At 34.7% G+C, this 23,742-nt stretch overlaps 4 protein-coding genes and 1 long non-coding RNA gene across 5 annotated transcripts; 3 read left to right on the forward strand and 2 right to left on the reverse strand.

Annotated features, from left to right (window-relative positions):
* Positions 1-1,518: 1,518 nt before the first annotated feature.
* LOC120257853 lies at positions 1,519-5,246 on the forward strand. The gene is made up of 3 exons (XR_005535912.1): positions 1,519-1,854; positions 1,965-2,059; positions 5,068-5,246. It is a non-coding gene; the product is annotated as an uncharacterized LOC120257853 (long non-coding RNA).
* A 1,946-nt stretch (positions 5,247-7,192) lies between these two features.
* LOC120259047 (amidophosphoribosyltransferase, chloroplastic-like) lies at positions 7,193-9,041 on the reverse strand. Its single transcript, XM_039266580.1, has one exon. It carries the CDS (start codon positions 9,013-9,015, stop codon positions 7,369-7,371), a length of 1,647 nt encoding a protein of 548 aa, XP_039122514.1. The 5' UTR covers positions 9,016-9,041; the 3' UTR covers positions 7,193-7,368.
* Positions 9,042-9,472: 431 nt separating this feature from the next.
* LOC120258072 lies at positions 9,473-11,650 on the reverse strand. The gene is made up of 2 exons (XM_039265413.1): positions 11,496-11,650; positions 9,473-9,904 (listed from the first exon to the last, which is right to left on the reverse strand). The coding sequence occupies exons 1-2, from the start codon at positions 11,560-11,562 to the stop codon at positions 9,690-9,692; spliced, it is 282 nt and encodes a 93-aa protein (XP_039121347.1). The 5' UTR covers positions 11,563-11,650; the 3' UTR covers positions 9,473-9,689.
* A 354-nt stretch (positions 11,651-12,004) lies between these two features.
* On the forward strand, positions 12,005-15,924 carry LOC120259301 (3-phosphoinositide-dependent protein kinase 2-like). The gene is made up of 11 exons (XM_039266881.1): positions 12,005-12,426; positions 13,510-13,690; positions 13,851-13,903; positions 13,977-14,078; positions 14,150-14,255; positions 14,343-14,421; positions 14,492-14,657; positions 14,766-14,900; positions 14,967-15,136; positions 15,216-15,438; positions 15,534-15,924. Exons 1-11 carry the CDS (start codon positions 12,259-12,261, stop codon positions 15,615-15,617), a joined length of 1,467 nt encoding a protein of 488 aa, XP_039122815.1. The 5' UTR covers positions 12,005-12,258; the 3' UTR covers positions 15,618-15,924.
* Positions 15,925-16,238: 314 nt separating this feature from the next.
* LOC120258745 (gibberellin-regulated protein 2-like) lies at positions 16,239-16,608 on the forward strand. Its single transcript, XM_039266181.1, has 2 exons — positions 16,239-16,341; positions 16,427-16,608. The coding sequence occupies exons 1-2, from the start codon at positions 16,239-16,241 to the stop codon at positions 16,606-16,608; spliced, it is 285 nt and encodes a 94-aa protein (XP_039122115.1).
* Positions 16,609-23,742: the final 7,134 nt, after the last annotated feature.

Here is a 23,742-nt window from a genome sequence, read left to right on the forward strand (position 1 = left end):
ATGATAAATTTCGCTCCATAATCAACAACTAGAAAAGAAAAAAAAACCATGATCCATGCTTTATTAACTAAATTCAAATCTCATCCAAAGCACTAAAGAAACCAAAACATTGAAAGCAAACAAGACACTCAACTATTCATAAACCAAAATCCAAACTTTCTTTTCTGTCACAACTGCTATATGAAGAATAACAAATAATACATTGACGAAGTTCTAAATCGAGATCTAAAAACCAGAGTAAAGTCCACGCATAATCGAAAGACCAGTGCCAGATCTCCAATGATCTGATCCACCATTAGACAAGATAAAGGAGCTGCGGTAGTTGGGGCTTGGGCTCGGTGTTCATACCTATGATGATGATAAGAGGGATGAAACGATAGTGGGTGATGACCTTGGCCTTCTTCGTGGCCCAAGTATTCCACTCCTTGACGCAGGGGCACCATTAAAGCACTCCTTTAGATCACCAAGACACCAGACACCAGACACCGACCCTTGCTCGATACCCTTGGGCAAACAATATATATATATATATATATTTTAAGAGTGATGTTGATTGGCCAAGAAGTCTGATCTTAGAAAGACCATGGGCTCGGTCTTTGGGCCCCCGCATAATTATATTTGTGGCCACATGGATTTCAAGTTATAGTATTGGAAGGAATTAATTGGTGCACAGAGAGACTAGCAATCCAACTGTAAGTACGAGTAAACCAGTTCAGATCAAGGGTGGTGTTCTTGCTATTATTTTATGCAATCCAGGCCCTAAGTCTAGCTATTCTAAATTTCTCAGAAATGTGATAATCTTTCTCTATGGGAGTGGACCCATCAGAATACGAGGTTCGAGTTCATTTCCTCTCCACTCTACAGGCTCCAGAGAGACCGGACTGCCTCAGAATTCATGGCGGTGTGATCTCCATTATTCGTATTAGGTATAGGGCTCCATCGAATATGTGGATCATGGATTCCCATACCGGAGTCCTCATAACTGCACCACAGGCAGAGGTGGCGTTTGATTAGATGTAATTCTAAATGTAGTTGATTTTCAATTATAATATAACTTGAAATATTTAATTTTCAAAATACAGTGAAACTGAATCTTTTTTTTTGTTGGAATTACTGTATTATATGATTTTATGTTTGCTTTGAAGGATTTATAAATCTGGAATTGAAAACACATGTTTGGTTTGATGTATTTTGGAGTAGGTTACTCACGGTAGGATTACCAATACTTTATTATATATCAATTTGTTATGGTATATTAATTATTAAAAATTTATTAATTATTAACTTAAGTATTTATTCATATGAAATTATTATTATATCTTCAATAATGATTTCTTTTATCATTGCAATTTATTATTAACTATATTATTGTTTATAATTAAATTATTTTTTTTATTAACTATAAGATTACCCATTGACCATTTCTAATGTTATTTATTATTATTATTATTATTATTATTATTATTATTATTATAGCTAAATGTCCATCTCCAGTGAGGAAGAGACAACGGCCGTGGCCATTGGTTGCGATTGTCGGAGCCACCATGCTGTTCGCTAGGCCGTTGAGAACCTTGCACCCTTTACACACCGCCTTCTCCTCCTCCATATCATACCCTCCATCTCATCCATCCTTTCCCCTTGTAAGCTCCTCAAACCCTAATTCCTCTTCCAGCTGTTGTTCTTCAAGTTCCATCTTGGAGAAATTGAGTTTTTGTCTGTGTGATTTATGCAACAGAGGAATGGATTCCGATAGAGAAGTTGGGGAGAGAAGTGGTGGAAGTCTATGTCAAGGATCAAAAGTTAAAAGCGCTAGAGGTTTTCTTCCAGTTCAGGAGTCTTTGTGGGAAGAGAAAGGTTAGATTTTTATTCTAATTGATGCACAGTTTAAGAAGTTTATATTTCTAAAATTATTGCATGAATTTGAACTCATGATGTTGAAGATGTTGTTTACCTGGAGACTTTAGTGTTGGAAGGAGAGATCACTTATGCTGCAATATGTGATTGAATCTGGGATAAAGAATTTGGTGCTGGGATGTTCATCATTTAGTTGGATCAGGAGGTATTGTATTTTTTTCCCCCATTTTGCCTTTCAGATTTGGTTTTACATGATGAAATTCGAGTCTTATAAAGATGAAAATTAAGATTCAATGCATGATAAGGAGGCGATCCTCCAGCACCAACGGGCTAGGGACGCACGTTGTGTTGAAGCTAAGCTTTATAAAACAAAGATTAAAAGAGGAGAAGATTTAAAGCTGGACTTATGAAGAAGAATTCAGAGTTGAAGTTAAATTCATCACACATTAGATTAATAAATTTCATCTATTGGATCAACTAATTACATTGTCGTTACTACCACATGAGAAGCATGTGTTTTCCCAACCATTACTGCCATGCTTGAGATAATTAGTTACAGCTGAGCTGGATTAAGTTGCCAGCTCAGCACAGATAGTTATAACTGTCAAATTCCTATTAAACTAAAGAATTGAGAGAACTATAAAAGGCTCTCATCTTTGTAATTCATCTCTTAGATCATTGAATGAAAATCCTCATCTCTTCTCCTCCATTCTTCCTTGATCCTTTGGAGTTCTTCTCCTTGAATCATGGTTGTTTCCAGTTTCTCATTAGATTGCTTGGGCTTTCTTGCTAGTTCAATAGCTGCAGATTTCATCTCTCTGTGAATTGAAGTTTGAAGAATCGTTTGTGAGTATTATCTTGATCACCTGATCTATTTCAAAATTCATGGATCCTCTTTTAGCACCAAAAGAAAATTCATCTATACAGAGTAAAACTCAAATGCAACTCAAAAACAACAAGAACAAAACCTTGTAATCACAAGATCTATACCAAAACAAGCTTGTAGACTCAAAGAAGAACAAATTGGATCTCTGATACCATATTAAAATAGATCAGGAAATCAAGATTATACTCATAAACAATGCTTCAAACTTCAATTCACAGAGAGATGAAATCTGCAGCCATTGAACCAGCAAGAAAGCCCAAGCAATCTAATGAGAAACTACACCCAACCATGAATCAAGGAGAAGAACTCCAAAAGATCATTGAATGAAAATCCTCATCTCTAATCTTCCATTCTTCCTTGATCTTTTGGAGTTCTTCTCCTTGATTCATGGTTGTATGCAGTTTCTCATTAGATTTCTTGGCCTTTTTTTGCTGGTTCAATGGCTACAAATTTCATCTCTCATGAAATGAAGTATGAAGCATCTTTTGTGAGTATAATCAGGTGAATTTAACTTCAGCTCTGAATTCTTCTTTATAAGTCCAGCTTTAACTCTTCTCCTCTTTTAATTTGTGTTATATAAAGCTTAGCTTCAACACGTTGTGGCTAGCTTCATTGCGGGGTTGGTGGTGGCTTTGGCATCAAACCCGGTAGTGTAGCAGCAAGGCACTTAAAAGTGCATGGATAAGCATGATTTAGAAATCCTACACTGGTGGTACTATAGAAAATAGTAATATTCATGCACTATTTCCTTGTGCCACTATTTATTTATTGTTTAACTAGTTTTAGTGTGGATCCATATGAGATGAATCATATTCTCTACACCTCAAGATTGTACAGTATGAGGATTTAACATTATGAGATTATGGTAATTGATACATCATCTTCAATGCATATAACAAGCTCTCATTACCCCTATTGGAGCGTTTGGTTCGCAGTAATGTGAAAACATTACCGGGAATCTGGTGGTAATGTGTTCATATTACCATATTTGGTTACTGTAGCAGTGGTAATGTTGATGGTAATGTGAGATTACCAATAGTAAAATATTACTAAATAAAGTGATTACCATCAAAATATGTGTCCATCCAGATTACCAGGTTAGTGGTAATGTGTAATGTTTTTTTTCAATTACACCCCCACTCATTTAATCTAATTCCTTATTACAATCATTATCAAAACCCTAGTTTTTATTTTCCCTCGTTGTTTTTTATATTATAATTTAATTATTTATTTATCTAAATACTTTAAATTAAGTTTTTCAATTTTTTATATATAGGGGTATTTTAGGTATATATAAAGGTATTTTAAAAAATTGTAAAAAAATAATTTTTGATATTATAATTTAATTATTTATTTATCCAAATACTTTAAATTAAAATTTTCAAAATTTTATATATAGGGGTATTTTGGTAAATACAAAGGTATTTTAAAAAATTGTGCAAAAAATAAGTTTTGATTATTTATTTATCTAAAAACTATAAATTATATATTTTTTAAAATTTTATATATAGGGGTAATTTGGTAAATAGTAAATACAAAGGAATTTTAAAAATTTGTGAAAAAAATATTTTTTGATATTATAATTTAATTATTTATTTATCTAAATACTTTAAATAACATTTTTCAAAATTTATATGTAGGGGTATTTTGGTAAATTTGATATGTTACTAAGGTGATTACCATGACTAACCAAATATGGTAATGAAAGATTATCAGTAATATAAATTCTCAACCAAATATGGTAATCTCACATTACCACAACATTTCTGAGCATATCACATTCCCGATCTCATTATCATGGTAATCTCATTACCGTGATAATGTATCATTAATGCAAACCAAACGACCCCTATGTGTTAGTTCACCTCACATGGTGAATCTCTAGAGCTTTATGGAGTCACTAAATCACAACTAGTGCACTTTTATATTTGTTTGTCTTTTTAATGATGCTTGTTATCTTTTAAAAAAATTAAGCCACAATTGAACAAAACCAAGCTTAGATTGAGTTTAGCTCAGTGGCCCTAAATATTTAAAGATATTATAATTTATATTTTTTTTTTATATATAACAATATTATATAAATTGTTATTATATTAAAAATATTTATATAATTCATATTATTTATCTCTAAAAAATAAAAGTTGACCGAAGTTTTAGTTTCAAATGAGATATAATGGGGTTTGAATTTCAAAAAACAAATCTATTTAATTTTAATTTATTGCATATAGAGCTTGAGCCTTTAAAATTAAAATCTAACTAAGCTCGAATAAGTTTTTTCAAAGTAATTTGAAATTATAGTTAATTTTTTGCATGGATAATTTTGCCAGAATTTTAAACAATTACCGACGGGTGAAGAGCCCAGCGGTACCCCGGGTCCCCTCATGTTGAGGAGGCGCAAGTTCGATTCCCATGAATCGCGCTCCCCGCTTTTCAAAGGGTGAAAACGTGGTGGCGATACCCCTGCCCCACGTACGCCCCTGAGGGTTGGCTCTTGTCGCCCTACCTCAAAAAAAAAATAAAAATAAAAAAAAATAAAAATAAACAATTTGACGTCAATAGACTTCTAGTTGCATGAGATAGATGTAAATAGATGAAGCTAATCCCCTTGATGTTTTGTAGATAATCTTTTTATCTTTGCTAATGGTGATGTAAACTCAATAAAGATCATCAATGCGGCTTTATAATATTTTCAGGGGTTTTTGGTCTCACTCCAAATCTGCATAAAAGTTATTATTATTATTATTACTATTTAATTGTATTGAAGTTTTAGTAAGGAAGGAAATTCTAGTATCATGCAGTCTAAGAAGCATGGACACAGACACCACGACACAATACGACACGAATATGATGATTCGGTAATTTCTAAAAATTAAGGACACAGGTATGACTGGACACTGCTATAAAATATATATATATATATATATATATATATATATATAAATCTAAATAATTTTCATGTAATATATGTGATATATTTACTTATAGATTAATTTGGTGATCTTACGTATTGAAAAGTAATTAGAAAATATACATAAGTAATTTAAAAAAAAAAAATCATTTACAAAACATATAAGTGTTTAGAAATATGAACGGTGTGTCCTGCTATCAATGTGTCTGACACAGATATAACATAGGTACACTAAACTCCCAGGAGTGTCGTAGCATGCAGTTCAGAGAAGCATATGTAGAAGAACAACAACTAGACACCACATGGTGATAGGGAGAATATAAGCTTCGTAATGGGAAAAAAAAAAATTCTTCTATTTCTAGTACTATCTTTGGTGTGAAGGACAGTCCCTTAGCAATAGGTTCCCTCGGATATATGTAAAAGGATTTGATGCTAAAAAGAAGGCCGTAGTGAGGAATTTTGTGGAAGAAAAGCAAATGAGTGAGTACTTATGTTAATAACATAATCCCACTACATGTCAACAACAAATATGGCCAATTTACCCATGAGTACTCATGTTAATAACATAATCTTACTACGTGGATTGTTACTGGTTGTAGTCAAGAGTGACTATGGGATGTGTTTTTCTTAGTTTCCAGATTTATTTTTATTTTTTATGGTTGACCAAAAAATTAAAATCCCCAAAAGATAAACCACATGCACAGGTGCTGTATTCACTACTTGCAAACGCAATTGAAAATAAAAATCAGTCCAATTGAGAAATCAAACATAAAAACACAATAAGATAACATAGAAACATTTTTTTATAAAATAAAAACAAATAAATCGCAGTTTATTTAGAACTTAACTCAAGTAATCTACCAATAATTAAATAGAACTTAACAGAACACATACATCACCCCCACCAAAAAAAAAAAGACACCTAAAAGCAATTGCCAAGAGAACTGAGAGGTTAAAACGACTTGACTGAGTCCTGAATCAAGGGTCAGTTCACCATAAAAAGTGGTGATTGAGCCATAAAAAAGTCTCGCCTGCTTTGATTATTATTAGTATAATAAAGACCACCAACTCGGTTGAGCGATCAAGGATTCCCTTATTCTTGGACCACAAAACTTCATCCTTGTTCCAGCGTGCGTGATGACGTTTGGGCCAAAAAAACCTCATCTTTGTTCCTGCTTGATGGCATTTTTCTTGGGATGGTTGTCTCGTCAAGTGACCGGAGCAGTACAAACCGGAGGCTGAGATGAGCAAACAATGATTCCTTTGATTGGAGGAAGGTCCACCACACAAATTCTCAATTTCTCACAATGTCACACAAACAATGCATAAGCCAATATGGCAGTAAAATCTTACAGCTTAAATTCACATTATTAAGGTATTCATTTGCCAGACTCCTTCAAGATCCAGTAACAAACTACAATCTCGGAGGAGTGGTAACATTTGTTAAAAGCCTGCAACATAATCTTGCAGAAATGCCAACACATTCAGTCAAAATTTCCACTTGGTAAATGAAGACAAGTAAAATTATCCGATTCCAGCCATAATGCAAAACAAATGCATTATATTATTTCTATCATCAAGAAAACTAACACATTAACACAAATCAAAGATAAATGGGACAAAAAAAGCAATTAATCTAATGTCACCATCATCACCATGTTTAGCTTCCAAATAAGTAGAAAACTCACCATAGAATGCAAACCATAACCTTTTTTTCCCCTCAAGCAACATATAAAGGTTCTTTAGAGTTAACATCCTCATACTCCACAGGAGGCACTGGATAGTTCCCAGAGAAACAAGCTTCACAAAAGGATGGAGCCTCATCACCAAGCAACCCTCTCAAGCTCTCCAATGACAAGAATGCAAGGGAATCAGCACCGATCTCCTTCCGAACACCTTCAATATCCATTCTATTCGAAATAAGCTCCTCTGAGCTCGGAGTATCTACACCATAGTAGCAAGAGGCAATGATAGGTGGACTGGCAATCCTCATGTGCACTTCCTTTGCTCCGGCGTCTCGAATTAGCCTCACAATCTTCGACGAGGTTGTACCTCGAACAATTGAATCATCTACAACAACAACACTCTTGCCTGCGAGAATGCCTTTGATGGGTGAGAGCTTGAGCTTCACACCGAGGTCTCGAATGGCCTGTGATGGCTGAATGAAGGTCCTGCCAACGTAGTGTGAGCGAATAAGGCCTTGTTGGAATGGTACACCGGAGCGCTCGGAGAAGCCGAGTGCTGCGAAGAAGCCGGAGTCGGGCACTGGAATAACAACGTCAGCGCCGGGAACTGGAGACTCGGCGGCGAGTGTAGCACCAAAAGAGTACCTTGATTCATAGACTGGGTGGCTGAAGACAAGGGATTGAGGGAGTGCGAAGTAGATGAGTTCAAAGACGCAAGCTTTTCTTGGTTTGGAGGGCATCAAGCAGGAGGTGGAGATGTCCAGGGTGCGGGCGTCAACGATGATGGCCTCACCAGGCTCAACCTCACGCTCATACTTTGCGCCGATAAGGTCGAGGGCGCAAGTCTCGGAAGCGAAGACGACGGCGGAAGGGGCGCCGTTGGCGCGGGGAAGACGACCGAGAACGAGGGGGCGGAAGCCATGGGGATCGCGGACCGCTAGGAGCTTGTCGGCGGTGAGGAAAAGCAAGGAGTAAGCACCGCGGAGGTAGGAACAAGCTTCGGCGACGCGGGAGAGGAAAGGGCGAGACTTGGATGTGGCGATGAGATGGAGAATGGCTTCGGTGTCGGAGCTGGTGTTAAAAATGGAGCCTTTTTCTTCAAGGGAGGAGCGGAGAGAGGGGTAGTTGACGAGGTTACCGTTGTGCGCGACGGCGAGCTGGCCGAAGCGGTAGGAGGCGAGGAAGGGCTGGACGTTGTGGATGGAGGCGGCCGCACCAGCAGTGGAGTAGCGGACGTGGCCGATAGCGGCAGGGCCGGTGAGGGAGGAGAGAGACAAACCGGGCTTGGAGGGATCGAAGACTTCGGAAACGAGGCCGAGGCCGGTGGAGGAGCGGAGAGTGGAGAGGTCGGAGGCGGCGATGCCAGCGCCTTCTTGGCCGCGGTGCTGGAGTGCGTGGAGGGCGAGGGAGCACAGGTGGGCAGCGTCCGGGTGGCCGACGATGCCCACCACGCCGCACTCCTCTCGAGGCTTCTCGGAATCGAAGGGCACGATGGTTTGGTCCCCCGTGGAGGCGGCGGAGATGGAGGAGAAGCGGCGGCGAAGGTGGAGATGGGAAAGAAGGGAGGGATATCGGGAGAACTTGAAGGATAGGAGATGGGGTAGCTTGGGATTAGGGTTAGGGTTAGGGTTTCGGGTGGGAAAACGGTTGGTGGTGGTGGTCGTCGTGGAGGCGGTCGCCATTAGAGAAGCTTGGCGATATGGGCAGGGTTGCCATCGAGGACTCGGTTTACTTGGGTTTTTATAGGTCGAGAACCGGTTCGAACCCGGTTTGAACCGAACCGGGCCACATCTTCGGTTTTCTAGTTTGTAAAATAAAAAGATAGAAAATCTTCATTTGGTTATTAATTTATTTATTTTTAAAGACTTAAAAAATTATTTTAATACAATTCAAGAATCAAATTTATTTAATTTTTTTTTAATTTTTTTAATTTTTTTAATTTAAAGATCAAAATCAGTACCACATACTGAAATGGGTTTAAACTAAGAGGAAGGTTTCAAAGGACGGTTTGTTGGTTCGCTGAAGAAGATATGGACCGTACGATTTGCCCCATGAAAGAAGTTATCAAGACCGTTCATTTCGTATAATGGAGGAAAAAAAAAACCCTAAACTGGACACGCTGATGCCCTAGAAAGGAGATGTAGAAAATATATTTTATATGAGAAAATTCTTCACCTTAAACAGAACTATCAAATGAGAATCCATTGAAATAACACCAACAATGGAAAGGAAGTCAAAAGCATAAATTTGAGGGGACAAAAACAAGTGTTTGTAGGATCCGGAAATAGTACAAAGCAAACAAAGTCGGATACTTATTATTGTTCTTGGCATGCATGTGCAGAATGATGAAGAAATGTTATGCTGAAGCTGTCTTCTTCTGTTGGAATATGACAGCGTAAACTGGAACACCGACGCCAATGCTGAAGGCGGTGAGCACGGAGAGGCTCATTTTCAGCTTCTGATGCTTCATTCGGTCGAGGTTGTACATGTGCTTCGCGTGGAGGTAGTATGGTTCGTCATGTCCATGGCCGCCCATTCTCTTCACTCCCGTAGAATGGAAACCTCTTGAAACTGAAACATATACAGTTTCATTGCGTCATTGTTTCGAATGTCAAAGGAAAAATTCCAAACCATACAAGTCTGACCAGAACATGCACAAATCACTAAATCATTTGTGTGTACTTAAACATGTACTTAACAAATAGCATAACAAAGATTGATGTACAAAAAAACAAAGGTTTTTTCATTTATTTTTCTTTGGATACACACTGAGACAGTTACATATACATTTTCAAGATTTTATATCAGAAAGGAGTCAGGGCGTGTAACATGAAATTGATTCTCGTGTCTCATAGCATTTTTGTGAGTAGAAAGTACATCATCTAACTAGGATGTAGAGCATACATGTATAAAGGTACAACTATGAAAATTATATGTAGCTTTTAGGTATTAGAAAGGGTGTCCCAATAAATCCACACAATATCGGTTCAGCCCTCACCAACGGATTCTATAATTAATTAAAATGAAACATTGTCAAATTGACAAAAATACAATGACCAAGAAATTGTTCACAACAGTACGGGCACCCAACCTAATACCACTTGACAATGTTCAAGTAACATGATCGAATATGCAGCTCTCATTCCTCATCCTATAAATTGATTTATCAACCAAGTATTGGTGTAAAAGAAATAGAACTACTACTTAAATGCTTGTAAACATTTGAATAACCACCTGCAACTATAATATAAGGCAAGCAAATACAATTACAAATCTGCAAACCCAGACAGATGTCATATACTAGAACAAAATGTAAATTCTAGCCCCCTAACAAAATTGTGCATTCTATTATCCTAATTGTGATGTTAGGCTGGTTTAGGTGGTCAAACAAATACAAAGTCACACATTCAGGAATCCGGGCGGTTCTCATTTCCAAAAACAAAAAGCAAATTCTAGTTCACTAACATAATCACATAATTTTCTTTCCTCTGCTGAGTTTAGACTTGATATAATCACACATTCGAATCCCACGCAGATGTCACTTCCTAGAACAAAACACAAATTTTAGGGAGCCTAACATAATTGCACAATCAACTTTCCTATGCAATGTTTGGGCTAACTTAGGAGATCAACAGAGGAACAAAATACCCATTCTCATTGCCAATTTAGTCATGGTACCAAACAACACCACTATTCCACATGTTACCAATCAAACAAGCATTCCTCATCCAAACAGAACACAAATAAGATGAGCATATCAAGTAATCATCCCAATTCCAATTTCAAACCAGTCTGTTCCTAATTCAACAACACCCATTTCATTGTTATCATTGCAGCAAGAAAAACCACACTTGCTTTAGCAAAAATCCCATCAAATACCCAACCAGCTCTCATTGCTGTTAATTCCAACATCTAATCACAGACTACTGCAGTTTCATCATTCATATCCATCACCTTCTCACCTAACAAACTCTCTCAATCTCACTCCCCAGCCATGCTTGCATTCTCAAACAAACACGAAAACCCTAATCCAACAAATACATCAAATCAAAACCAAACATTTACAGCCTGAAATTTAGGGGAAAAAAATTCCTCCAAATCGATCAAAATCACCAAAATCAACAAGAAAAACACTGATACGAGGGGATCCAACGAGGTATACCAGATTTGGAGATCGCCGCTTCGGAGGAAATCAACAGCTTGATGCCCGATCGGATCGCCATCGCCATTCTCTCGCTTCGTTCTCTCTCCGATGCCCTAGAAATCCTCTTCCCCCTTTCAAAGCGGATTCGGATGCTGAACCCGTTTTCGAAACAGATCCGCTATAATTATTCTTTTTTTTTTATTTCCTTAATGTAATTGTTATCTACAAAATTAACATAATCTTCAGATCTAATCCAAAACCTCCACCGGGACACGTGGCATTCATTCATTCGTTAAAAGTGTATAGTGGGACCCATCCAGCACACCATTGATTGGTGGGACCCATCCATTCAAAAACATCATGCTTGTTCCCATGTGAGTGTTTTCATTTTTTTTTAAAAATTTTCTAAAATAAATAAATAAATAAATAAGAGGGAAAAAGAGAAAAAAAAGGGTTATTTTTTTATTTTCTAAAAATAAATAAATAACTAAATAAGAGGAAAAAAAGGGGAAAAAAGAAAAGAAATCTCATTCTCTCTGTTTTTTCTCTCTCTTAGCTCTCTCTCTCTGTCTCTCGGTTATCGCCCAAGATTCTCAGCAAAGGCTGCGTTTTTCTCTCTTTATCCGCAGAGATCGAAGGGATCCGATGATTCGCGGGCCTCCGTTGACCGCGCTGGGCATCGGGGGCCGTGTCAGGGCCCTGTCTCGCGCCCCAAGAGATGGCAATGGAGTTGGCGCTCGGATTCCAGAGCTTTAGATAGAGGTCGAGAGGGAGGAGAGCAATGGCCATCGGAGAAGGCGGCGCAGAGATGGAGAAGGACTTCGAGGCCAAGCTCCGGATCCAGCGCCCGGAGAGGAGTGCTAGTATTGCGTTCCGGGCGCCCCAAGAGCAGTTCACCATTGAGGATTTCGAACTCGGGAGGATCTACGGTGTTGGATCCTACTCAAAGGTGAGATCCATCTTTTAATTTGATCTTCTTCTTTCCTTTTGGGGGTTTAGATCAATTTTTATAGGTCGTTTGATTTTGATTACTATCACCTTTTTCATTTTGCAATTTGCTATCCTGTATAATTTGATTCTTAAAGTTTGAATCTTTTTTTTTTTTTTGGGAGATTTAGGTCACATATTGTTGATTGTTTCTTTGATTTAGTTCATATTGATTTATCTCTTGGTTCATGCTCAAAGTTGGGAGCTTTCGGAGCTTTCTGTGGTTTATTTCTTAAAGTAATTGGTTCATTTATTTTGCTTCTTGGATTGAGTTTTGTATTTTCATCTTGGAAGATTTATAACAATGTTTATAAGGGCATTGCTGTGGGAAAAAATAGAAAGAAATGCTTGGATTTGGATCTCTCTTGAGACATGACAGTAATTGGTAATTTTTCTTATAACTGCTTCTAAATGTAATTGCTGTGGATATTTCTGTGATTGTGACGTTGTTGATAGAGTTTGACCTCTGAAATGCTGATGTAAATCCAGCTGCAATTGCTGATTTGTCCATACATCACTATTTTGTAATCATGTGGCAATTGTGGAAATTGTTCACAAAGTTTGAATGGGCAATCGTATGAGCTTGGATTGTTTGGCATTTTGTGATGTTTTCCATGCTAGGTAATTTACAAGGATAAATGAGAGCTGTTTAAGTAGAACATAATGGTAGCAAGAATACAATTTTGGAAGTCCCTTCCATGAGGAGAGATGCAATTACAATTGTCAATAATAAAAATACATCCTTTTTTATTATTTTACCAAATATTAGTTACCTGCTCTTATCCTCAATTGTATTGTTATAGTTGGCACAGACTACAATATCATGCATAAGACTTCCGTTTTGATTGTCTTTTATTTATTTATTTTTTTACATAAGGAAGGTAATTATACTATTATAGTTTATGAATGTTCATAGTTCATGCAGAAATTTACCTCCATTCAAACAAATGTTGCTTTTGCATGTCATTTAAATTAGTTCCCATTTGTTTGAACTTAATGTAGTATGTTATGCAGCAAGTGACATTACTAGAATTATATACACCAGGTGGTGAAAGCAAAGAAGAAAGACACAGGAAATGTGTATGCTTTGAAAATCATGGACAAGAAGTTTATCACAAAAGAAAATAAAATATCATATGTAAAGCTGGAGCGCATTGTGCTTGATCAGTTGGATCATCCTGGCATTATCAGACTGTATTTTACCTTTCAAGATAATTACTCCCTTTGTAAGTACTTTTTTGCTTTTAGATGTTGTTTCCATATACCATAAAATGGTGTGATCTATTTTTTTATTATTATTTTTTTTTGGTCTAAATAAGAAGATGTGAACTCACAATGTCTTGAAAAAAAATTTATTCTTTAACTATAATTGATTGTGTGATGAAGATATGGCACTGGAATCCTGTGAAGGTGGAGAGCTCTTTGATCAGATATCCAGAGTAGGTTTCTTTCCTATGCTTTTATCATTCTAATCATATGCTTCAAATGCTCAGCCTGTGAACTTGGTTGCAGAAAGGTCCTCTTACTGAAGACGAAGCTCGCTTTTATGCTGCAGAAGTCATTGATGTTTTGGAATACATGCATGGTGTAGGATTAATCCATCGAGATATCAAGGTGCGCAAAGAGATTTTGTAATTATATACTTTAAATATTGAGTTTTAAGCATAATTTATGCTAAATAACAGCCAGAAAACCTGCTACTCACCTCTGATGGGCACATCAAGCTTGCTGATTTCGGCAGTGTGAAGCCAACAAAGGATAGTCGAATCACTGTTCCCCCAAATGCTGCAAGTAAGGTCATAAGATCATCCTGAGAAAATCTTGTAGCTAAAATGAACCAATGTTGATTAATGTGTTCCTTTTCTCTGCCTCTTTCAGACGAAAAGGCTTGTTCCTTCGTGGGAACAGCCGCATATGTTCCACCTGAAGTTCTCAATTCATCTCCAGCAACTTTCGGGTAAGACTAAGAGACCAAATCTCCATTGCTGTTAAAACCTTAATTATATAATTGTTGTTTTTTCTATCAGAAATGATTTATGGGCTCTTGGATGCACCATATATCAAATGCTTTCCGGATGTTCTCCCTTTAAAGATGCTAGCGAGTGGCTTATTTTTCAGCGAATCATAGCAAGGGACCTTAAATTCCCTGAATATTTTTCACACGATGCAAGAGACCTGATTGACAAGTTACTGGTACTCATCATATTTATTTTTTTCACAAAATTTCTCTTTATTTCAGATGTCGTGAAGGTCTAGATTGAGCTTTAGATTGGTGTGTTCATTGTATTTTTTTTTCCACAGGATACAGACCCTAGCAAACGACTGGGTGTCAGACCTGGTGGTTATTCAGCACTCAAGGCGCATCCTTTCTTTAAGGGAATCGATTGGAAAAATTTACGAGCCACATCTCCACCAAAGCCCGCTTTTGAGTCAAAGGTATAGACCTTCCTGCATTTCAGCTCTTTAATTCACTGGGTTGGCTATTATGACAACTTTATTTAGACCTCCGACGAGGATGATAATGATGAATCTACGTGGAACTTGACACACACTGGAGGTGCTCCTGTCCATCAAGCTGCACTTTCTGACGGGAATGGTGGCGCAACATCATCGTCCGACACACAATCTCATTTGTCTAGGCTTGCTTCAATTGACTCCTTCGACTCTAAATGGTATACGTTCAGATTCATTTTCATGTATTGCTATTATCATTGTCTTGATTTCATGTACTTCAATTGGCTCGAATGACAGGCAAGAGTTTCTGGAACCGGGAGAGGCTATTATCATGATATCGAAGGTTAAGAAAATACAGAAACTAACGAACAAGAAGGTGCAACTCATCCTCACCAACAAACCGAAGTTGATCTGTGTCGATCCATCCAAGATGGCGACCAAAGGAAACATTATGTGGTCTGATGATCCTAGTAACCTCAGCATTCAAGTTACTAGTTCTTCTCATTTCAAGATATCCTCTGTGAGTTTTTTTTTTTTTCTTTTTTCTACACGGATGTTTTTGTCGTTTGGATGTTGATCATGAACTATGTAATTGAATTTTTATCTTTGTCACAGCCGAAGAAGGTTATATCATTCGAGGATGAAAAACAGCGAGCATGGCAATGGAAGAAGGTGATCGAGGGCCTGCAGAACCACTGAATCAACTTGCATTGTTCATCTTACACAACATATCGATGCATAGATAGTTAAATTAAACCAAACCGATAGAGAAGGTAGCAGCAGTTCCATGAATACTCATCGTTAAATCTCACCGGTGTTTTTGGCCCTCCCATAGAAGAAGAAAACCCAAGGCGGAAACTAAGAATTGTTTTCATGTTCTATTTATCATTTTCTAGTCAAGATTCCGAAATGTTTGCAAATACATCATCTTGTAACACAACTCATATGATTCTGTTTCCTTAAACCTCTGTTTTTCTTCATTCAATTGCATTTATGCTGTTCTTTATTAAGTCTTCATACACACATCACTAAATTACTTAAATATTAAGAAGAATAACTTCATTGGAAGTGATTGCAAGAACTCAAGAACTCAAAAGTGATATCTACAAAAAGTATTAAAGTTATTACCATTTGAGATTGTGTCACATCAATCTTTGAATACATAAAGAATTAACCTTTTTTCTTCTCATAAAAAAAGACTAATACTAAATCTAATATCATGCTTTGTTGATGATTTGAGCTTAATAAGTCCCATAAGAAAAGACAAACATCCTTATAAGTATCACACCCTTTCTCCATCTCCATCTCCATCTCATTCTCATGGCCAAGCTCAACAAAGCCATGCTTGCACTTCTCCTCCTCATCATCCTTGAGCTTGATGCCATTAATGGAGGATCATGCAGTGCTGGAACTCAAACCATAGGTACTTCAAATTAATCAAAACATTATTATTTTTTTATTATTTATCTTTTTAACATGTTATGATATATGGTTAATTGATTTGACAGACTGTATTGGCAAATGCCAATATAGATGCAGTAAAGCATCAAGGCACAATATGTGCATAAACGCTTGCATGGTATGCTGTGAAAGATGCAACTGTGTTCCTCCTGGAACTTCTGGGAACAGAGATGTTTGTCCCTGTTATGCTAAAATGAAAACTCATGGTGGCAGACTCAAGTGTCCTTAAACTTTATATATATCTTAATAATTAAAACTTATATATATATATATATATACTATATATATATATATATATATATATATATATATATATATATATATATATATATATATATATATTTAAGGTGTGTTAATTTATATGTAAGTTGTGAGCATGAGTCTCAGTTATCACTCTTTGTATGAGAGATTATGTTATGTTGATTAATAAATATTTTTATGTCATCACTCTTTGTGTGTGTGGCTTTAAAATTATGGGATGAACACATGAGAGGAGTTCAAGTGATTATTTATGATTTTTTTTTCTATATTATTGATTCATTTAATTAATGGGAATGTTTAGTCTTATTCCAAAATAATAATTGAAAATATTAAGTCCTATCATAATTTTATAATAAAGATCTTATGTGAAAATAAGAAAATAGTTTTATACATCTATCACTGGAGATTTGGGATGTTGATTCAATAACATTCGTAGATTTTACTACCGAGTTAGAATACATGAGTTCTTTATATATATATATATATAATTGTGAAAAAAATAAATAAATCTATTCTACTAAAAATTTTATAAAAAAAGTATTTTTTTACCCTTTTTTCTTAGAAAAAAATAATAAAAAATAAAAATCAGAAATATTTTCATAAAAATTTATAAATTTCTTTTTAACCAAAAAAATATATCTATAAGTAAATAGATCCATTTTATAGGGCATACAGGCTTATTTGATGTTTATGAGATTATATTTGCAATTATCCATTTCTACAGGGTATCTTAGCATTTTTTTCCTTTAATGAAAATTAAATACTTACCCATTACCAAATTCAACCCAATTAAAATTGAAAAAAAAAACATTTCTTATTTCTTTAATAAGAAACTATTATGCCAGGCCATTTTACATATAACTCCCGAAATTATTTTAACTATCTCCGTTTATTCCTCATTAATATCCTAAAATTTTCTTATAATATTAATCTTTACCCCTTCCTACATTCAACCCATTAAAATATATATATATATATATATATATATATATTGGATCGGTTCTCTACCCACGTTGGCAAATAATCAAATCTACCAATGTTTGGTGATTGTCTGTTTATTTGGACAACTGCATTCATTAGATGAATAGTGATATTTAGGAACAATGCAAATGTGATGAATAGTATCCTTAAGAGTATATTTTTGTGAAACAGTAAAAAAGTATGATGAACAATAATATGGTGTAATGAATTTGAAACCGTTGAAATATTGATTAGAACAGTACTCATGTGCTCCTGTCCGTCTAAACAAATTTGTAAACATATACATACATACATATATATATATATATATATATATATATATACAACCATACCTCAATTTACCCCTTTTTTAGAATGGTACAATCCAATGGGCATTATTCATGTTTCTATTCCAACTAAATACTAATAACTCTATCTGTCTCTCTCTTCTTTTTGGTTTTCTACAGACGTATAATGAACGTTTGTAGAAAATATTTTGTCATATAATATATATATACTAGTATAATTTCCCTCACTCTACTTTGGAGGTTTTGCAATTTTTTATAGTTTTAAAATATATATATTTGTGTGGAGTAAATATTGATGATAATTTTCATTTATAATAAAGCAAAGGAATTTAGAAATAATTTTTATTTTACCAAGTTCCGAAAACATTCCCATGGGAAGATCTTCGTTGTCATAGTGCATATCCATCAAAACTTATCTATTCAAAACAATTGTAGTTAGATATACATTATGTGTGCATCACTATGCAATTTGGAAGGATGCAACATAACTATAGATATCATAATTGCATAACATTTGCATTAAATTTGTTAGTATAGAATCAAGATTGAAGTGAACACTTGCAACCCTCTTTGACTAAACCTCAGTCCTCCATAAAGGACATGAAACCCATCATCTTATGCACATTATGACAATTAATAACTGAAAGTAAAAAAATTAAAATGTAAATTTCTTAAATTATGATTAAAAAATTTACAGAAGGATAAACTAAGTGATGTTAACCGTAGTTTCTATTTTTTTTTTATAATCACTTACATCAAAATCTATTCCAACAAAACCCAAATTGATCATTTGTGTGTAATTTGAATCAAATAATTCCAGTCTTACAATTTTAAGTTTTACGGTTTGATTTAGCATGTCTTCAACCAATACTGAAATTTTCTTTGTACACATTTTTTATCGGAATATAAATTAGTACAAAACTTAGTTATTATGGTTTTAAATTTGACAAAATGTATTTAAAAAACATTTGGTAGAATACTTGGTTTTCCATTATCTACAAATTCATTCAAAATAAATCATATCAAACATATGTGATATACACAAGAAAAGAAACACAACCAAACAACAAATGAATGAACAATTAAATTATAAAAATAAAATAAAACTATGACAAACTTAATAGTAACATTAAAATTCTTATGTAAAAACAAAGTTATACAGAAAAAGAGAATTGTATGAATTGTATTGAATGAGAAACCAACTTTAAATATACCAAAATTTTCAGTCTCTTCATTTTCTTCTACAATAATCTATCCATTTTCGCATAAACCTAGCATGTATGATTTAATAAGTATGAAACTATTGGTATACCATTTTCACCTTTTTTTTTTAATTAAAAAAAAATTGTTCACAAGAATGTATATCATGCTAGGTTTGTTGAGATGAGGAGTGGGAACATATGAGAAATATTAGATTAATTATTAAGACTTAAGTTGTTTTGCATATTTACCATTATAATTCCCGTTTTGCAATTTTGATGGTTTTAAGATATGTATATTTGTGTGGAGTAAACATTGATGATAATTTTCATTTATGTCTTATTAAATATTTAATGTTAAACTAATTTAACGTCGTTCAATCTTTTGCTAATAACATTAATTAATGTACAACATGAGGTTTAAAAATAATATCTCTTAATTGGAATTTGTTATGTTCATTTAATTATAATTATAAAGTTCCTCAAAGCATAACTAAATTATAAAATGCTTTTTCATTACTTTTTTGAAATAAAATCTATTGCTCTTGTTTTTCAAATTTCCCATATTTAATGTAATACCAAATAGTTTTAAAAGAATTAGGAAATATTTCCTTTTTCCAAAGACTACCAGTCTTGTCAATATGGATCTTGTTGATATTAACTTGTATTTGGTTAATTTTGTTGATAATCTACAGTGGAATTTTGATGCTATTTACACCCTTTTGAGTACGCATGCTAATCCCATCAACCAGAAATTGAGCCATATAGAATCGGAAGGTAATACCCTTTTAAGTTCTCATGCTAAATAGTGTCAACTCAAAAGATCTTTGAAACATCTTTGGAAACTAGATGTAGCTCCCAGAGCTAAATTTTTTATGTAGCATCTGTTACATGGGAGCAGTGGGAGGGGCAAGGGGGTGCTTGAGCACCCCTTGCTTGGGAAAAAAATCCCTTCCCTCCTTGCATAAATAAAAAAAGTAGCACCCCTTAAATTTCATTTAAGCCCCATCGCCCATGTTAACATCCAGCCATTAAGCATATAAATGGATTGATAATGGCTTGTTAAAGTTAAGTAATCAAGGTTATGTACTTAAGTTATTGTATTGTATGATGAGATTTAGACACAAATCTCGATGTTGTTAAAAGTTAAACAACCAACTGTGAAGCATGTGACTTTGTGTCTTTGTCTGATGTTTCTTCTCTTCTCTAAGTTTTCATCTAATTAAAACTCACAATCTCACACAATCATAATTCACAAACAATTAACCAAGCTAGGCTGAAGTTTGGACCGTTGGAGCAAGAAATCTCAACATCATCTCCTCATCGGATCGGGTCATCGCCTCATCGGACATTGGTGATCGCCTGATCGGCAAGTTGGTGAGTGGTGCTCTAATTGTTTTCCTTTTTGTGTGTTTTTTAAGGGTTTATTGGATTTGATTTTTATTCTTGTTTAGTGTGGTATTTGATACATGAGTGATACATATATATATATATTTTGGAAGGGATTTAGTGATGGAGTGTTTATGTGTTTGGAAATTGGAATCATTGGAATTTGGATGGTTGATGGTTCATCAGTTCATGGTTGTAAAAATATGGGATTTTTAATTGGTTGATGGAAATTATGGAATCATGGAAATCATGGAATTTTGGACTATGAATGACATGAAAAGCAATGGCTAGTCTCAGTCTCAGACTCTTAAATGATAATCATGATATCATGATAATAAGAATTTACTAGTATTCAATTTTCACACTAAGAAAATTTGCAATTTTCCACTCAAAAGACAGTTCAATTTTGGAGTTCTTGTAGTACATGCTGTAATGGTCCATATAAATTAATCACTTATCACATGAATATTCAGTCGGTTTGCTTAATCCATTTTTGGTTTGCTTAATCATGTGAGTGTCTAATTAATTAATCACATGAATACTCAATGCTATTTTTGGAATTATTTTTTGTCAAAATATTCTGAAACTCAGAAGCTACACATTTTGGAATGATTTCAATTATTTATACTAGTTTGAACTTTGGTCTTTGTTTCTAGTGAAAGTGAGTAGATCAACAGCTATATTTATTTTTTTAATTATGCCATGTTATCTAAATTTAGGATTTGGCTTTCTATCAACTCAATCAAGGTTGATCAGTTGGGTGAAGGAAGGGTGATGAAGTTGATGCTTTCCTGAGTCTTATTGGAAAGATATAAATAGCATATAGCACTTGATCATTATTCTACAATATTGCAACATAATTTTGGGGTAAAAAGTCTTCCTTTTATGATTGTTCTCATAGGTGTATAATCTTAATTTTTGTAGTAGTCTATATAAATATTTAGAATTTATGATTTTATTAATTATGTTATTTATTACTTATAGTTTTAATTGAGTTTAGTTGTTTTTTTATTACATTATTTGTTATCTTAGGTTTTAATTGCTTGTTGAATTAATTATTAATTATATAGATATGGAGAGGTTTTTTAAACCTAAACTGAAAAGTTGTGAATCGGGAACAAATGTTTCTTCAGAAGCTAGTACTGGAGCACAAAAGAGAACTCGTGTTGAGTTCAGTCCAGATGATATCATTGCTGAAGAATATGATGTTGATATTAGAGATCTAGTTCGAAGATCATATTTATTGAAAGGCCCATGTCAACCAATTGGATATGAGTTCCCCAAAAAACAACAAGGAAAAGAAATGCGACGCTTTCAAGAAGCATGGCTTCAAAAGTATAATTGGTTGGAATATAGTGTGGCAAAAGATGAAGCCTATTGTTTTTATTGTTATCTTTTCAGGCAGGATAGAAACGAAAAGGGAGCAAGTGATATTTTTACAAGAAAAGGGTTTTCTAATTGGAGGAAAGCACTTGAGGCTTTTAATCAACATGTAGGCACAGTAAATAGTGCACATAATGATGCTAGACAACATTGTGAAGATTTTAAAAATCAGAGGCAAAGTGTGTCACACGTGTTATCTTCTCATGGGCGTCAAATGGAGATCGATTATCGCTCTCGTCTACATGACTATTCTAGATGTCGATGCAATTCTTTTTGGTACAAGGTCTTGCATTCCGTGGTCATGATGAGTCTTCAAGTTCTAAAAATAAGGGGAATTTTCTGGAGATACTCAATTGGTATGCAAAAAGGATTGAGAAGGTTGGGAATGTTATTAATGAAAATGCTCCTAGGAATAATAAATTAACTTCTCCATTAATTCAAAAACAGTTGGTGAATGCATGTGCTGCAGAGACAACATTAGCAATTATTAATGAAATTGGTGACACTAATTTCTCACTAATTGTTGATGAGTCTTGAGATAAATCAATAAAGAAGCAAATGACAGTCATTTTGAGGTTTGTGAACAAGCAAGGTCAGGTTGTTGAAAGATTTTTTGCGATTCAGCATGTAGCCGACACTTCAGCATTTTCTCTAAAAGTAACTTTAGATGAATTATTTGCTCGTCATGGTTTATCAATTTCAAAATTAAGAGGACAATTGTATGATGGAGCCTCAAATATGAGAGGAGAATTTAATGGTCTGAAGACATTGATTTTAAAAGAAAATCCTTTCGCGTTTTATATCCACTGCTTCGCCCACCAATTGCAATTAGTAGTTGTTTCTGTTGCCAAGAGTATTCTGGTTGTTTCTGATTTTTTTTTGTTATACAAATATGATTGTAAATATTGTGGGTGCTTCATGTAAAAGAAAAGATGCATTGCTACAAACACATCATCAAAAAATTGTTGAAAGATTAGAGTCTGGTGAGATTTTTTCAGGAAAAGGAAAGCATCAAGAGACAAATCTTGCAAAAGCAGGAGATACTCGTTGGGGTTCACATTTTACAACATTGATTCGTCTCTTGACAATGTGGGAATCAGTTTTAGAGGTTTTACAAAATGTTTGTCAATATGGATCAATTGCAGATAAAAAAGGTTTGGCATCAAGTTTGATTAGTAAAATGGAGAGTTTTGAGTTTGTCTTTGTCTTGCATTTGATGATGAAAGTGTTGGGGATCACAAATGAATTATCAAATGCTTTGCAATAGATAGATCAAAATATTGTCAATGCCATGGCGTTAATTGATATTGTAAAAGATCGTATTCAAGATTTCAGGGATAACAGGTGGGATGAGTTATTAGAAGAGGTTCAAAGCTTCTGTGATAGAATGTATATTGCAATACCTAACATGAAAGATAAAATACCAGTTCGAGGTCGTTCTAGGCGTGAAGGGCAGTGGATTATTTATTATCATCATTATCACGCAGAGATTTTTATTGCAGTTATTGATTTAATTTCCATTGAAATGAATAATCGGTTCACTGAGACAACTACAGAGTTGCTAGCTTGCATATCATGTCTTGATCCAAGAAACTCATTTTCCAGATTCAATCATGCCAAGCTACTTCGACTTGCAGAAATTTATTATGATGATTTTTCTATACAAGATCTTCGAGTTCTAAAAGAGCAACTTCACACATACATTCATGATGTTAGAAGATATTCCGATTTTTGTTGAATGTGATGATCTTGCAAGTCTTCTTTGTGAAACTAGTTGAAAGTCGAAAAGCATTTGGTATTTCCGTTGGTTTATCGCCTTATTGAATTGGCTTTGATCTTACCGTGTAGCAGACATCGGTTGAA

The sequence above is a fragment of the Dioscorea cayenensis genome, chromosome 4 (genome assembly GCF_009730915.1).
Source record: "Dioscorea cayenensis subsp. rotundata cultivar TDr96_F1 chromosome 4, TDr96_F1_v2_PseudoChromosome.rev07_lg8_w22 25.fasta, whole genome shotgun sequence".
Taxonomy (NCBI): domain Eukaryota; kingdom Viridiplantae; phylum Streptophyta; class Magnoliopsida; order Dioscoreales; family Dioscoreaceae; genus Dioscorea; species Dioscorea cayenensis.